Source organism: Paralichthys olivaceus, chromosome 5, assembly GCF_024713975.1.
Source record: "Paralichthys olivaceus isolate ysfri-2021 chromosome 5, ASM2471397v2, whole genome shotgun sequence".
NCBI lineage: Eukaryota > Metazoa > Chordata > Actinopteri > Pleuronectiformes > Paralichthyidae > Paralichthys > Paralichthys olivaceus.
Genome location: NC_091097.1, coordinates 11,733,301 through 11,749,112, shown reverse-complemented (window position 1 = coordinate 11,749,112; position 15,812 = coordinate 11,733,301). Strand labels below are relative to the sequence as shown.

The window sequence follows — 15,812 nt, the reverse complement described above, 5'->3', positions numbered from 1 at the left end:
CACAACAAATCATTTGGATCATCTGAGGGTTTATTGTTAGTTAAACAATGGATACATTGCAATGATTTATTACTATGTAGCAACACTTTGTAGGTGTATGTAGCGTATCAGTCTGTGTGACAGCAACATTCAGTCAAGAAAGTAAATAGTTTGGAGATAAGTTTGTATCATTAAATCATACAATACAATCATGGGTGGAGAAGTCAGGGCAGTTTTATACACACTATAACATATATTACAATGCTGAAATGCTATGTTTTAGTCTCTCCAACAATTACCCACACTCGTTTTGGTCAACTTAGCCTCTGTCAATATATACATAATACTTGGCTTGTCTTTAAGACATGTGAAGCTTTCTACAAAGTGTGTGCAATTACTTCAGTAAGTTCTTCAGAATTCTTATTGAGGAGCCTCTGTAGCCACCACCAAAGTGGTTCCAGTGATTCAGATAGTGGTAGAGTTGGTAAAGCTGGTTTCTCTCTGCAAAGCCGGGTGCTTTAGGAATTTTTTCATGGTAAGCAGAGTAAAATGATCTGTCGAAGCCACCGAACATTCCAGCGATACCCAGCTCAAACTCTGAATGGCCATAGAAGGAAGCAGGGTCAAAGATGACTGGGCCATCTGCACACTCTGACACGTTGCCTCCCCATAAATCTCCATGGAGGAGAGCAGGGATGATCTCCACATCTTTGAAAAACTGAGGGATCTTCAGCTGTCAAAAACAGACAAAATACGTAAGTTGCACGGGCAGATTATCGTTACAATCATGAAGATGTGTAAAGTGTGTTTCTGATGAGGGTGCACCTGTAGCTTGGCCCACAGCTCTCTGGCCTCCCTGTCTCCATAAGAATTCTCCACCATGTTTAGCTGGTGCTGCAGCCGCTGCTGGGAGAAAAATGTCACCCAGTCATCCTGCCACTCGTTTCTCTGGGGGGACGAGAAAATCAAAAACAAAAGTGACTTAAAGACCACGTGCTACATATGTTTCACCTCGTATACAGATAGAATATATTTTTTACCTGTGGTAGATATCCACAGCATGTAGGTACACTGAAGCCACATTTCCCCACAACAGCCACATCTGACTGCCCAGCTCCTTTTCCTGCGTATGACAGCATAAGTTAAATAGCACTATTTATGTGAGTTTATATATCAGTAATAGTCACTAGCAACAAGAGGTTAAAAGATTTATGTGGATTCATTTAGATTTACATGTACAAAGGTGACATTACGGTGAATTACCCACTGTCTGTTGCTCTTTCTCTAATTTTTCCATCAGTCTCTTGTTGTGAAGATGCAGATCGGCCAGCTGCTCTCCCAGCTGCTTTGAGTATCTACACATTGAAGTTGTTGATGATAAAGAATCACATTAAAAAAACAAACAGGGTTGGATCACAGTCTGTACACACAGTGGTAATGGCACCAGAACAGAACTTAACAGGTTGTATGAGAGAGCTCTTACTTGTTCAGACCTCTCATGTCCAGATGCTCCATCACAAACACACATCCTCCTGCGTCGAGCTCGATCACCTTCACAGGTTTGGGGACTTTGATGGTGTCTGTCTTTAAAATGGCTTCCAAACTGGCCATCTCTCCATCAAACATCTGTTTAGCCTGAATTTAAAGCACACAATAACAGGATTTGGGCAGGTGAGCATGTGGTTTGCATGTTACTGATTAAATAATTATATATTGGGGTATAGCTATATTACAATGGAAGAACAAAACTAATTCAATGATGTGCTTTTCCATCAAGACTAATAGTACAGAGGGCGACACTGACATTAACTAGCACATGCACTATAGTAAATAGATATTAGAGAATAATATAAAATACCTCGCTCTTGTGATTGATCTTCACAAACACTCTCCCAGTGTCTGTATCATAACTCTGGCCCTCGCTGATACATCCACCTCCTGAGTGACCCGTAGACTTCAGCATGGCTGTCCCCAACTCCGTCTTTAATTTCGCTTCCATGTTTATCACCCCCACAAACAACTATAGTGGAAAACCAGCGATGCTAACAACAACTCCAGCCCAGATTAACTGTAGCGTCACAAGTTTTCGGTGCACGGGGGCGTTTTCGGAGTGTTGTCTTGTTTTGCTTCCGCTTGCATTTACACCAACGGAGCAGCAACGAATCAGAAACAAGACTGCGATGATTGATGTCTTCTTTGTCCATTCGCGGCGACGTACCGCGATTAGTAGAGCGTCGCCATGGTACCACTTCCGTTTGGGACTACATCGGCTACATGCTATCTTCGTGGCTGCTGTGCTCCTGCTGCTGGAGGGAGGAAATGACCAGAAATGACGCGTGTTTGCTTCTCGGAGCCACCGGCGTCGGAAAAACGTTGTTGATGAAACGTCTTCAAAATATCCTTTGTTTCCAGTTGAGTGTTTTGAACCAGAACTGTGAAATAAGTACTGCCAACTCCAAGTGTTGTGTTTCTTCAGTGCGGCTAATGTAGCCTGATTAGCTGCTGTTGCTAGTCTAATGGAATTATAAATACACACACTAGCATTAAAACACTAGCTAGCTAAGTGTTACATGTGTATTGCAGTGTACACTCAGTTGTCAGTTTATTAGGGACACGTACTAATGCTGTAGAGTTCATATCTTAACGCCCCTGCTAATGCTGTGCAGGTTTGTTGATACTGTGCTAAAGAGGCGTTGTCTTATTTTGTTGTGCTGTTGAATTGTGCTGTTGCATATTCTATACACTATATATATATACATATATATATATACTTCTGTACTGTGGTATTCTGGGAGGCGTGTGTGTTGTTTAGCCTATCCTTATTAGTTTGAATGGAGGGGACAAAATAATAGGAACACTTAGCAATGCAGTTTTACCTGATAAACAACTAACTAAGAACATCTTCTCCACTGATATTAGTTGCAAAACAACAACCCTCAGCAATTAAATTAACAGCATAAGTGATATGGCATTAGTGTCAAAGGAGATTATTGGAAAACTTTTATTACATGGTGTACTGAATTGCACACTACAGTGCAGCCTATACATTTTAAATGTTGCTATCGAAGCTAAATTGAAGCAAATATTTGGTTGAACTCACGACATTGGCTCCCGTGGATTCTTTTCTGAACCCATTTGTTTACAGTTTGGTTTGCATGGATCAGGTGAACTAGGGACGGCTCCTCCTACCCTGCCTACAGTAAGTGATCATGAGATTGTTTTAATACAGAGTTTGCAGGCTCCATTTTGACGGGCCGGCCCATCCTTGTAACGTCTCGGATCTCTTTGATTGTCCGCAGGTAGGAACCAACCTGACAGACCTGACACTGAAGAAGAGGAAGGTGACCGTGAGAGAGCTGGGAGGCTGCATGGGCCCCATATGGCCGAGCTACTTCAAAGACTGCTCCTCTGTCATTGTATGTTTTTTATGTAAAGATCCTGCATCTGCTCGCAGCATTTGATGGAAATAAATAACGGATTGTTTGAATTATAACTGAATGTATCTGTGTCTTCTCACAGTTTATGGTGGACTCGGCCAACACTGCTCAGGTATCCTCCTCCTGTATCCAGCTGCTGTCAGTACTCTCTGCTGAGCCTCTGCACAGTGCCTCTGTGCTGATTCTCTTCAACAAGAGGTAGCTCTCTATATGCAATAATCCCTACATTCACTTGCACACATGCACAAGAGGCAGCAGCTTCAAGACAACATGTGTAGAATCTGATAATTATTGTTTGGTATTGTGTATTTTCTTATATTTGTTTTTTTTATGCCACTTTTTTTTCAGGGACATGCCCTGCACTATGAGTCTTACAGAGATAAAATCACTGTTTAGAATGGATGACATCATTGCATCTGCTACTCAGCCAATCACAACACTGGAGCTCAGTGCCTGCTCTGGACAGGGACTTAGGGAGGTGCTCAGTTGGCTGGAGTCCATCACAGTCAAGTGATCTTTCATACGTTTGGTCCTTAAAAAGTGAAGCTGCTCTCTGAGGACTTAAAGTAATGGTTCCAAGCCTTTCGGCAAGAGATGCCAGTGACCTCAGTGGGCAGAGACTGTTGACGCAACATTTTCAAGAGGATGTAATGATGTGTTAACTGATGGACTCACTGGAAACGTGGCAAGTCACATGACAAGACCAACTGGAAAACGTTTTTGGTATCAAGGTGAACTGAGAAGGTGATTTATTGCTGATATCATGGAATGATGGGATGGTTGATTGGCCATTTTAACATTTGTAGAAGCAGAGCAGAGATTTCTGGCACAGCTTATTTCCATGATGCACAGAGAAGGGCAAAAAAATAATAAGAGGCCAAAACTTGAGCAATACTTTCATTATTCAACAACTTTATTGTTGGACCGCCTTCATCAGGGTCATCGTAACATTTTCTTCAATGAACACTAGTGTAGATCTGACCTGCTGCTATTTACACAGGTCACTGCTACTAATTGAATGGCAGATAAACATTAAAGTTCATGACTGACATCAGTGAGGTCATAGGACTTCACATAGGCGTCACATTATAACATCAGAGGAAAGTTCATGCAATGCAAAGTACGGATTGATCTCTGTCTGAAATAAAGTAACCTCTTGTATTTCAGATTTAACAACCTGGAAAGTGTGAAGAACAAATGTTAAAAGATTAATTACTGTCAAGGAATGCAGCAGAGTAGTAATGAGTTATTACCAGCAGGGGGCAAAAGGAGCATAGCTAATATTGAAACTGGTACTGGGTGTGTGCCTGTGTGGTGAGGATTTCATACAAAATGTATTGATATCAAGCCAAATGAGAAAATGCAAAGCAATAAAACCAACTAAAGAATTAAGCAGTGTTGTTATAATACCCTTATTATTTGAGTTCACAAGCAATGAATGATTCATACATCTTCTAATGTTGCCTCGCTTATAGTTAAGTCTGAAATATTTACAGTCCTCCTAAATTATTAATTTCATTCACTTAATCCCAACAATTAATTTCACCAAAGTAGAATTAAATACACTTTGATCTTTTTCCATCAACTCTGGTCTGACAGAAGTCGCATTAAGTCAATGATGCTGTTACTGTTGATAATGGTTCTGCTGTTAATAATGCAGTAACATTTCAAGGGCTGGACATATCTTTTAAAATGTTGTCTTCATGTTATTAGAAAATCGGTTTTTCATAGGAGCCAGAGAACATGACAGCAGCAGCGGCAGGTGAAGCCAATCATAAGCTGTTAAAGATTTGACAGAATTGACAAAATAATTATATCAAACTGTGCTTTTGTGTAGGTTTCCTGTTACACAGTTGTAATCTTAATTATACCCTTTTACAGCATTTGTGATCAGACAGGATGGGCTGTTTTAGTGAAGGGCACAACCAGCTAGCATAAATCGAAGGGTGACTGTATTATACCAGGATATAAAAACTACTAAGAATAGGGTTTTTTATAAAAGTCCTCCGGGCTACAGTTTGGTTTGCGGTTAGAGTGATATTTCGAGAGCGGAACCTAATCGGCAATCCCCTTTTTCCTAAAAGATTTATCTCCAGTTTAGTTGGTCCTCATAAGAAAGGGTTCTGACTGCTCTGTGAAGCCTGTGATCCCTGAGCGCTGGTGGAAGAGAAGGGCAGCAGGGGCTCAGGGAGGTTCCCTGGCAGGTCAAGGCCGGGCTGCGTGGGGTGAGTGAGCGACGAAGGGAGGCTGGCAGGCTGGTGGCTGATGGGAAGAGGCAAGGAGGCACTGTATGGAAGAGAACTGTGAGGAGCCAAAGAGGTGGAGCCCATTTGATTCAGAGTTACTTTGGGCTGCTCGGTTTGGAATGGATTGCTCACTGAAGGTGCACTCAGGCCTGGAGATAGAAAAATAAAACAGAAGAGTGTTCATTTAATTTAACCGGTTATTCAAAATAGATTTATCATTTCTGACACTTTGTTTTAGCTCACAGATGATGAAATCTAGATTTGCAGCTTTCAAAAGCACCAACTTTCCTTATCTTTCACTGGTGAAACAAAAGAAGCTACTACAAATAATTACCTGATAAAAAGGGGTTCTTGGCTTGGGGATTTGATGGGATCAAGCTATCCAGGTTCACCAAGGATGCTGCTGTGGGGTCCAGGAAGGACTCAGGTGTCCGGCATGTGCGAGGGCTGGAGGCAGCCAGGCTTTCCCCGAGACGTGACAGGTCGAAGAGCTCAGGACTGCTCTCCCCTCGGCCATTGACATTCAACTGACCCCCATCCATGGCCTCATCAAATAGATCTCCATCTAACGGCAGAAAAAAAGAAAGAGCTCTGAGAGAAGTGGGACACAGAATCACAGTAAGAGAATGCGCAAGAGGAAGCTTTGTTTACCTGAGGGGCTTCCAGTTCGGAGAAAGGCTCCATCAAGTGCCATTCCATCTGATGTGGCCGAAAATGGATCAACTCTCGAGGAGGCTATAAACGTAAGAAAATGCATTTTATTTTAATCATTGTGAAATATTTAATTTCATATATCTCCTATATGTATTGCATTGCACATTACAGACTCACCTGTGTTTGAAGGGGAGGCCCATGCACGGCCTGCCGCGGTGAGGTCAGAGACGTTTGGAGGGCCATCCCAGGGGTCAGTCGGGGGCTCCCATGGTGGGGGAGGGCTGCTGGAGGGTGGTGCCATCCACGGAGAACCTCCTCTCAAAGTGTTAGGCATGCCTTCTTTAGCAACAGAGAAGAAAAATATGAAGTTTGTTAGGACCTGAACATCTAGAGTTTATGTGCACTAAACTGTACTGTAAATTCAAAGCAGAAAAAGACTGATGCCAGAACTTCACCAGGCTACAAATATATATTTAATGACCATTATTTACTACTTGATATTTGGTCAACTCAAGGCTCACCCAGCGAGTCCCAGGGATCTGTGCCCCCCGGTCGGGCTGCTGCCGGCTGTGCAGCATTGTTCCGGCGATGGTCAGTAGAAGGCGGATCTGAGGGCACCGCGAAAACATCTACCAGGTCCATGAAGGCGGTCTGTCCCAGAAAACAAACCATTATATTGCTACAGCACTCACTATTAGTTATGTTACCCTTAATGACTTATTTATAACTTAAATAAACAAATAGGTTTGACATTTTCACAGTAGGTAATTTCGAGGGTTGAGCTAATAAAACCTAATCAGAGCCAATAACTTCACCCATAATCATCATCATTATAAACCACCACAGTGGATTTTGTTGTGACCCTCGGGTTCGAAATCCCTTGTTCTCAAATGTATGGTTGTATTTCATCACCCCCATTGAGATATTCCATACCCCAATATTTCATACCCCGCCTTTAGTCTCCATCTGGCGTTTGCTCTCCTCCAAAGCTTTCTGGAGCATTGACTCATCTCCTTGGCGACTGAGTTGTTCCTGTCAACAGATACAGTCACATGGTTGCCTTTGGGGACGGCTTCAAGCAAAATTCACATATTGTCACATCATATTCATGAGTCAGTGGCAGCACACAAGCACCAAAGCCAGATTTTTTTTTTCTCTTTTCCTAGGCAACATATCACCCAGGGGTAGACCAGAAAATTCTCTGGTCAAAGAGAGGATAGCATCGCTGTGCTCTCTAACAGTGCGGCTCTATTGTGCTGCAGTGTACTGACACAGACAGGGAGAGAAAACAGCAGAGCGGCCAGACAAGGGAGTGAGGCGGGAGGAGAGGGAGTTGAGGTACAATGGTTGTCCAGTATAATAGAACTATATAATAAAAGGCATAGTAAAGGACACAGGCGGGAATACGTTAAACAATGATATGGAAGAGAAATGCAAAAATGTAAAAGCAAACAAGCATTAAAAGATCAGTATGGGTGAGGTGGGAACACCCTACTCTTTCATAGCAATGATGTCATGGTGACTAACATTCGAGATGAAGCAATTCAAGGGATTCCAACCAAATTTAAAACTGGGATCGGAATGTGCTTAATCTAGAAGTCACCTGGTACTCATCATAAAACTGAGCTGTGTCTATCTGCACTTGTAATTTGAAGTTCACTAGAAAATATTAACATCGGTTAAGCTTTCAAACAGTTTCTGCAAAGTCATTTTCAGGCCTGAACTAGTCTGAACTTTCTCGGTCAGACAACAGGAACATTCAGGTGAGAGGCGGCATCTGAGTGGCACAAAGAGGTGGCAGGACATGACGTATAAACTCCGTTGTGGAACTCATGTTTATTGGTTTATAGCACATTGACAACAGCATCAGCCTTTATCACCAAAAGCTCTAGAATCTTGTTGTCTTTGCAGGTTGAAATCTTGGTAGGCACCCCTTTTTAATCTTGAGATATTTGTATTCTTCCAGTTTTACGTCAGTCATGTGTTAGAAACATCACTGGCTCACGTTTTTCTAGACATTTTCCTACTGTAAACTTGTATGAGCTTACTCAGACATTTTCTGGACATTTTACTTGGGGACTGGAGAAACTGACTCAGACATTTGTGTTCTTACATACAGAATCTCCACAGAGTTTCCGTGGTGATACAAGGCAGTTGACCCCATGCAACCCTTACCTGCTGGTGCTCCTCCTTGCTTAGGCTCAGGGCCAATTGCAGCTGGGCATCCTCATCCATATCCACGGTGGGAGGTGCACGTTGGACAGGCTGTGCTCGTGGGAGAGAGAATATGGTCAACAATAATGGAATCCATTCTTGGACATCCTCACAGTGCATTGCATGCAGTTCTACGGGTGTCCCACGTTGAGTTAAGGGGTCAAACCCTATATTCCCTTCCGTGACACCACACCAGAATAGTTCAGAGTGGCTGAGATGGATATCTACTGAATCAAGAGGAGAGATCTTAGGGTTAATGGAACAGAAGGATGAAGCCACAGTTGATTAGTCTCTGTCCTTTTACTGTTTAAAAGTGAGTGAGGAAGGATGAGTCAAATCTAGAAAGGAGACAAAGTGAGTACCACATGCAGTTGTTTTCCAGAAGGACAAAAAACACAATGGTTTTAGTGCACAGAGCAACACTACATGATGCAGAGGAAGAATCATCCCTTTTCCAAGTGTACTTATACCTTCTTTGAGTCCTCCTTGCTGAGACTCATAGCGAGCTGGAGCTGGGTGTGTTCATCTATGTCCACAGGGGGAGTGGGCTAGGGTCAAGCAGGAAGGATTAGGAGGAGGACGAATCACAAGGAAAGCTAAAATCATGCTTAACTTTGTTGGAATCATTCATTGAGAAATGATTATGTGAACACAATGATTAAAGGTGATTCAAAAGAGAGGAATATAACAGAGATCTAATATATGATCAATTACATCATCAAAATCACAGCTAATTTGTTGAAGCTGACAGCTTTACACATAAACTGTATTTCCATAGTAGCCAAGAAAACTCAGAGGGCGAAGGCTGCCCTTGCCACGGTGACCGAGGTGAGTGTGGCCTCCTGGGAAAGGATCAATGCACACATCCTGCCTGGCTTCTCTCTGTTTCACTCACAGTGTCCTCAGTCTTCAGCTGTGCTCATGCTGATTGGTCAAAGTGCTATTATTGACCACATCAGAGACAGTTGATGATATCACTTTCTGCGAAAGGCTCTGGGAAATGGTGGACGAGTTGAGGCTGTGGGAGTGCTCCGCCACCGCGACTGACAGCGTCCAAGCATGTGGGTGTAGTGTGTGTGTGGGAGCTCTTGACTGTTTTACGGCAGAATTACATGTCGGCAGCTGGGCAGTTAAGAAGCCTCTTTCTGCCAGGCTCATGTGCTGAAAGGACAAGAGGTTTGTGTTTGTGTTTGTGTGTGTGTGTGTGTGTGTGTGCGCTATCTCATTTAGAGGTACCTTTTCACTTTCTTCTCGGCTCATAGCCAGGGCCAGCTGCAGCTGCAGCTCCTCTTCCCCACTGGTCACGGGCCGAGCTTGCTCCATGTCTGGAGCAAGTTGAGGAGAGGAAGATGAAGCTACAGAGACAGAGGAAGAGCCGAGGGGATCAGGTATTTACAGAGAACATGGAAAGCAAAGAATGAAACACAGGCTGATTTTTTGTCAAAAAAAGGCTGGCACTGTTGTTGAATGTTGTTTTTTTTCCATTGCCCGTTGTTAAGGGCCTTTGCTGGCATTGCTTGCCATGGTCTGCCTAACTCTGCCTGCACTGAGAACAATGGTGTGCCTGTGTGGAGCGTTAGGGTGATGAAGGGGGAGAGGAATGGATGGGCTGGAGTGGGGCCCACCTTATTACCCTGTATCCTCTGGGTGGGATCCAGGATTCAGGTCCAGGTTTGGGGAGGGGGTGGGTGCTGGCTTGGCCCGTCTGCCGGGCTGTGGGTCTGTGGGTCATGGGGCTAAAACAGTGCAGCAGGCAACACATTTGCAAAGACCAGTCTCAGAAACCCATCATTTCCACTTTACTGCCCTTCAATATCTGAGCCGGAAAGCTTGCTGTCAATTAGCTGCTGCCAACCTCCTGACCCACACCCATGCCATCCATCAGCACCAACACTTCAACCCAGCGCCGGTGTCCAGGGATCTCCAACAGACAACCACTGTTCTCTATTTGCGCCTTTAGAATCTCCCAGAGCCGAACGAGAAGCTGTGTTACTGTGCAGCGTTGGACAAACTGCATTTACTCAGGCTGAAGACAAACACGCATACACGTAAGGAACACAAACACACACGTGTGCTCACTAACTCACCTTTCAAGTATTTGAACACCTGCAGTATATCTCATACATATTTACGCTTTGTTATCTAGGCCCAAATCATTTTTATTTGGCTAAAGACCAAGTGATTAGCTACTATCACTGGTGTGTGAAATTGTTATGATTGACCAGCATGAAAGCCAGCCTCTGTCTGACAGACTGTGGCTTTAAACTTAGCTTCTTGTTGTGTTATCAGATGTAATCATTTTTCTGTGTATTACAAGCCACGTTTGTATTGTAGCACTGTTGAAAGAGAGCTTGGAGGTTGTAAAGGTCCACGTTTCCACAAAAAATAAAGAAAATGCATGAAATGGAAATGAATCTTTGAGAGGGGACTATTGAGGGATTGGTGGTAGCAAAACAGTCAGATAGCATCTGTGGGCATAACTTTGTTTACACCATGAGACAGGCCAAAGACATCAAAGTATAGAAGAATAACTGTTGCCTTCAGGAAACTGCAGCCCTGCTCCTCACTAACATCTTCACCACTTGGACCGCACAAATGTCAAAATACTGTTTATGGTACACGCCACACAAGCACCACATCTACAAACACCTGTATACAGCTGTTTATCATCACTGTTTTTAAGTTGGAACCATATACTTTAGTTAAAAAGTTAATCCGGCGACCTAACCCAGACACACATAGATCACTTATAATATCATAACCTAACCATGATCATCAGAGTGACACAGCAGATAGCATCACCGCAAGATGGAAATTAGTACAAAACAGGGGCCTCCTCTTTTGTAAATCCAGTTTAGCTGACGTGACTCTAAACGGGAGAATGAGAGGAATGCAGATGTCCAAACGACTGTAAAAAGCAAAACTACTTTCTATTAAATCAAAGGACTTGAGATTGATAGTTAAAGGCTTGAATTGTTGGTATTAAAACTGGCATCTACTTCAGTGAGAAATCGCATTATCTATGTACAATAACTGGACAGATAAGAAATATGCATTTAATGACAAAGTAATAAAATAACCTCATGACCCTTCAACCATGTGAGTTCCTGAATTATCACCAGTCACATGCCACAAGAAGAATTCCAGGTAGCTGTGAGCTTAGAGTTATGTGCTTGTGATATGTCGCAGTGAGACATCCCTTCTACTCACAGTTAAAGGACGATGGTGAGCCCCTGCACCTCTGGAAATCATCCCCGTAGACCGCCGATGAGCCACCCTGGCTACTGCGGTGTCCTGGGTATGGAGGCGGCAAGGATCCAGAACCTAAACTACTGGTGACCCCTGCTATGCGCGTCTTGGTCTTCAGCGCCTGGCTCCTTTCCTTCTTCAGCTTCTCCTCGTCCCTCAGTAGAGCCACCAGTTGCTTGGCCTTCTCCCGGACGTTGATGCCCTGGTCGCGTCCGTCCCGATCAATGTACTGGAAGTCTCTCAGAGTGTGGATGGTGTATATGTTCTCACGGCACTCCGTGGCCACTCGCTCCGAGCCTGTTTTAATCAGGTAGTCCAGCAGGGTCAGTGCCTTATAAACGTGGCGCCAGTTTTTACCATGGTCATTAAGCCGCCTCCAGATCATACCCATGACCTCAGTGAAGGCCACCACATTGAAGGTCAGGTCTGCAATTTCAGACATGAGCGAGCTGGGAGCGCCCCAGTGGTCGTTGGAGGTGGCCTCTCGGACCTTGATCTCAGCCTCCGTGTAGTTGTTGACCATGTTTTTCATCTGCCGGCGGAGCGATGAGGTCTGCATGGCGGCGTCGGTGGGTTTTCTTTTTTCACAGGTGGAAAAAGTCTGAAAGGTCTGACAGCAGGCCAACCTGCTGTGTCACCTCAGGCAAGGTTAGAGACTAGGTCAGCGGAAAAATGCAGTGAAGTTGTCCGCCTCTCGGCAACTTCAGAGACGTCCACCAGAGTGTTCCTGCTGGACAGGAGCGCACAAATTAGACACCCAGAAAGATTTGAAGCTGAACAGGTTTTATTATTCTCATGTAAAACATTAGTTGAGGGAACTTTGCCATTACTAATGACAATGACTTATTCCTTTCACTATAGTTGTGTTTGGGAGGAGAGAGTAACAGCTCAGCACCTCCAAGCGATGTGAAACACAACACCTGAGTTTTGTTTTTTTCACTGACACAACTTGAAGAGATGTGAGCACATACACTCTAAGTAAACAATGACCCGCCTCTCAGCTATTTGTGCATACAAATTCAATACTTCTTACCTGAAAGACAAATTTTACTTTCAGATCAAGACACTACAGTCCGACCTGCAAGTGAAGAAGTTTTTGTGTGTTTTACCTCAGAGTGAAATCAGAGATGGGAGGGGCATTTCTGACCTGATTACATCACTACGAACAGCACTGGAGCTCAAAAAGCATTTTAAGACTCACAAAACTCTAAGAGCCGAACCTCTACAGACACACACATGAGAACCGCCATCACTTCTGTGTTTTTTCACTTGACTTCAATAATTGAAGATAATTACCGTATATGTGACCTTCGAGCACCAATCGTTTTGCCTGAGATACTGAACTTTGCCCTGTGTAGTCAGGGAAGTGACTCAGTTCAATCAACAACTTTTCACTCCCACATGTGAGATGCATGAACTTCGGCCCATTCACTTGTTAAATTACAAAGAGAGAGATGTGCATATTGATCCCTGGAGTCAGTGAAATGTTAAATGTCTTTATAATGAGAAAAAGATTCCTCCAGGTTGTACTATAAATACAAAATAGTGAAATATCTAACCCATTATGATTGGGTGAGCTTCCTGTGCTGTGACAGGGGCCATAAATAGATCATGAAGTGGTGGCCTGGGTCTGAATATTTGTGGCTCAGCTAACCACAGACCCATTTCACCATTTAGTCCCATTATCTCCTGCTGGTTTCCTGACTCCTGACTGGGATGGCTGTTACTCAGGTGGAGATGGTGGGAGGAAGAAAGACAGATATGCCTGTTGGTAACAGGCTAATAAAAGTTGGGAGAGGAGGGGGTTTCATTGACAGGGAGAGCAGGGGAGGTGGAACAGGATGATCACAGAGTTTGTGTGGAAATTAAATTCTGCCTCTGGACAGATTTCTGATCAATGTGTAAATCATCACTGTGGCAGCAACATATGATGATGATGGTTAGAATTGGTTTGGAAAGTCTGACAGATGGTGAAGAATGGATACTCACTGGATCTTTCCTGACAATGTAAGAACTTCTCATACAGTTGTGACCTTGACATGAAGATACATTTCATAAAATATACTTTTTATACGTCCTTTGATTTGTACAATATGTTCTTACTTTCTTGTGCGTAAAAAAGCGATGATAGTTAATTTTCCCCCTCAACAGTCTTTCTCTCTGTCTACAGGAAGCGAAGTGAAAACTGCTCCCAGATCAGGCCTACATGCTCGGCCAGGTACGTTCACATTTGCCGTACAGATGTGCCAAGGAAGTCCAGATTCAACATACATTACTCTGACGCGTCCTCATTGTGCCATGATGGCACGGCCCGGCCCATTACCGTGCACGTTGCGTCAAATGGGATGATCGGGTGGGTGAAGCGTGTGCGTGTGACCGTGACTCAGCTACCTTTCTGACTTTAAAAGTTGAAACCTACACAAAAAACAACGACGACCCGGTTCTCTGCCTCCACTTCCCCGTCTCTTACCTTCATGTCATTGCGCGTCAGCGGGATCACAACTCGGGGAGGCTTCGGGTGGAACAAGAGACGCCTCTCGACATGTCCCGGAGCTTTTCGGACAGAGCGGAGACGAACAAGACGTTTAGATTCCAGGAGAGAGAGAGAAACATCCGTGGAGAACCGTAGGTTCTCAGATTGAATCCTAAAAACTCAAAAGAATCGAGGCGGTGCCCTGGTTTGTTATCAAACTAAAGTTGTGTGTGCATATCACAAATCCAGGCGCTGGGGCTTGCAGATGGCACAGCCCCCCGCCCCCGAAAACTCACACACAGTAAAAATGGATGGAGAGGGAAGGGAGGGAGGGAGGGAGGGCAGCCTGCTCGGTGCATGCAGAGTCAGACTTAACTCTTTCACTTCCTGGTGCAAAAGCGTCTGTGTTGACTGGGAGCAGGTGATCACCGAATAACAGGAACTAAACATGACGCACCATGAGGTGATTGCAGAGACACTTGCTGTCCTGAACATAAACCTGCTTATTCACCGAAGAGGAACTGTGTCCTTGCAGGTGTTATGAGATCTAAATATTACAGAATCTACACACAAGTGCAAGTTTTGTACTGGGAAGCAAAACTAAATAGCAAGAAAATATAATGACATAACACTATTTCCTATAAATCCTATGCTGTCCCAGGGGGGTTCCACAAAGAGCCACATTTCCTGCAGCAGCTTCATTGCATTTCTGCTCTTTACTTATTCATCAGCACTAATGGCTTGTTGTCTGAAGTCATATCCTTATGCATTTACACGTGGCCTGTGTCTCCACTGTATCGATGGCTCCCATCCAGTGCTTCATCTTTATATACATGTCTATGATCTGGTGCTTGTGTCAGGGTAACCTCCAGTCTCAGGTTTGTAGAGTATACAGAGGGGTCATATCATATCTGCAATGTGGAGTGAATAATGATTAGCCAGTTTAGGGAGAAGCAGCAGGAGAGACGAGTGGCTCGGTCGACTGAGCAGGATATACAGGAAATACCAGCTCCACCTTGAGAGAACAAAAGCAGAGACTCTTGGAGTACAGAAGGGTAAAGTGTACGAACAAAAAAGTTCACCACGCTGAGGTGAAACTAGGTCTTAGAGGATTTCTATATGTCTGATAAAAGGGTAAAAAGTTGGAACAAGTTGCTAAAGTGCTTTCCTGGGTGTATATTTGCTCCCTGTGTCAGTTTCTAATATGTCTCTCACTGATCAGATTGTTGGAGCTCCACTTCATATAGCTCCCATGGCCCTCCTCCTCCTCTATGTCCTGCCACCCTGTGTCTTTATTTCTCCTGAAAACAGATGCCTAAGCACTCTTTGTTTCCCAACAAAGGCCTGGCGAGGTCAGTGCAGGGGGAGTCATGCAGGCATGGTCCGGGAAAACAGAGGGGGAGGTGAGAGGACTGATAAATAACACCAGCCTATACTGGTGCACAGCAGCGACATCTTGCAGCAGAGGAAGTCTGACTTCTTGTGTGTGTGTGTGTGTGTGTGTGTGTGTGTGTGTGTGTGTGTGTGTGTGTGTGCTTGAAACCTTTTTATTCCTTGAGT

General features: G+C 44.0%; 3 protein-coding genes across 10 annotated transcripts; 1 reads left to right on the top strand and 2 right to left on the bottom strand.

Annotated features, from left to right (window-relative positions):
- Positions 1-9: 9 nt before the first annotated feature.
- fn3krp (fructosamine 3 kinase related protein) lies at positions 10-2,117 on the bottom strand. Its single transcript, XM_020094509.2, has 6 exons — positions 1,838-2,117; positions 1,463-1,614; positions 1,243-1,334; positions 1,020-1,102; positions 805-927; positions 10-712 (listed from the first exon to the last, which is right to left on the bottom strand). The coding sequence occupies exons 1-6, from the start codon at positions 1,976-1,978 to the stop codon at positions 374-376; spliced, it is 930 nt and encodes a 309-aa protein (XP_019950068.2). The 5' UTR covers positions 1,979-2,117; the 3' UTR covers positions 10-373.
- A 101-nt stretch (positions 2,118-2,218) lies between these two features.
- arl16 (ADP-ribosylation factor-like 16) lies at positions 2,219-4,808 on the top strand. Of its 3 annotated transcripts, XM_069524769.1 has the most exons (6): positions 2,225-2,397; positions 2,842-2,848; positions 3,144-3,178; positions 3,279-3,395; positions 3,499-3,614; positions 3,765-4,808. In XM_069524769.1, exons 1-6 carry the CDS (start codon positions 2,254-2,256, stop codon positions 3,928-3,930), a joined length of 585 nt encoding a protein of 194 aa, XP_069380870.1. In that variant the 5' UTR covers positions 2,225-2,253; the 3' UTR covers positions 3,931-4,808. The 3 variants fall into 3 exon arrangements, with proteins under 3 accessions (XP_069380869.1, XP_069380870.1, XP_019950070.1); XM_069524768.1 differs by lacking the exon at positions 2,842-2,848 and having other exon boundaries at positions 2,219-2,375; positions 3,124-3,178; XM_020094511.2 differs by lacking the exon at positions 2,842-2,848 and having other exon boundaries at positions 2,251-2,390; positions 3,125-3,178.
- epn3a (epsin 3a) lies at positions 4,309-14,625 on the bottom strand. Of its 6 annotated transcripts, none has more exons than XM_020094504.2 (11): positions 14,250-14,582; positions 11,741-12,509; positions 9,767-9,885; positions 9,001-9,078; positions 8,492-8,581; positions 7,265-7,348; positions 6,838-6,967; positions 6,494-6,655; positions 6,314-6,397; positions 5,997-6,227; positions 4,309-5,811 (listed from the first exon to the last, which is right to left on the bottom strand). In XM_020094504.2, the coding sequence occupies exons 2-11, from the start codon at positions 12,336-12,338 to the stop codon at positions 5,525-5,527; spliced, it is 1,863 nt and encodes a 620-aa protein (XP_019950063.2). In that variant the 5' UTR covers positions 12,339-12,509; positions 14,250-14,582; the 3' UTR covers positions 4,309-5,524. The 6 variants fall into 6 exon arrangements, with proteins under 6 accessions (XP_019950063.2, XP_019950062.2, XP_019950064.2 ...); XM_020094503.2 differs by having other exon boundaries at positions 11,741-12,506; positions 14,250-14,573; XM_020094505.2 differs by having other exon boundaries at positions 6,494-6,652; positions 11,741-12,506; positions 14,250-14,573.
- Positions 14,626-15,812: the final 1,187 nt, after the last annotated feature.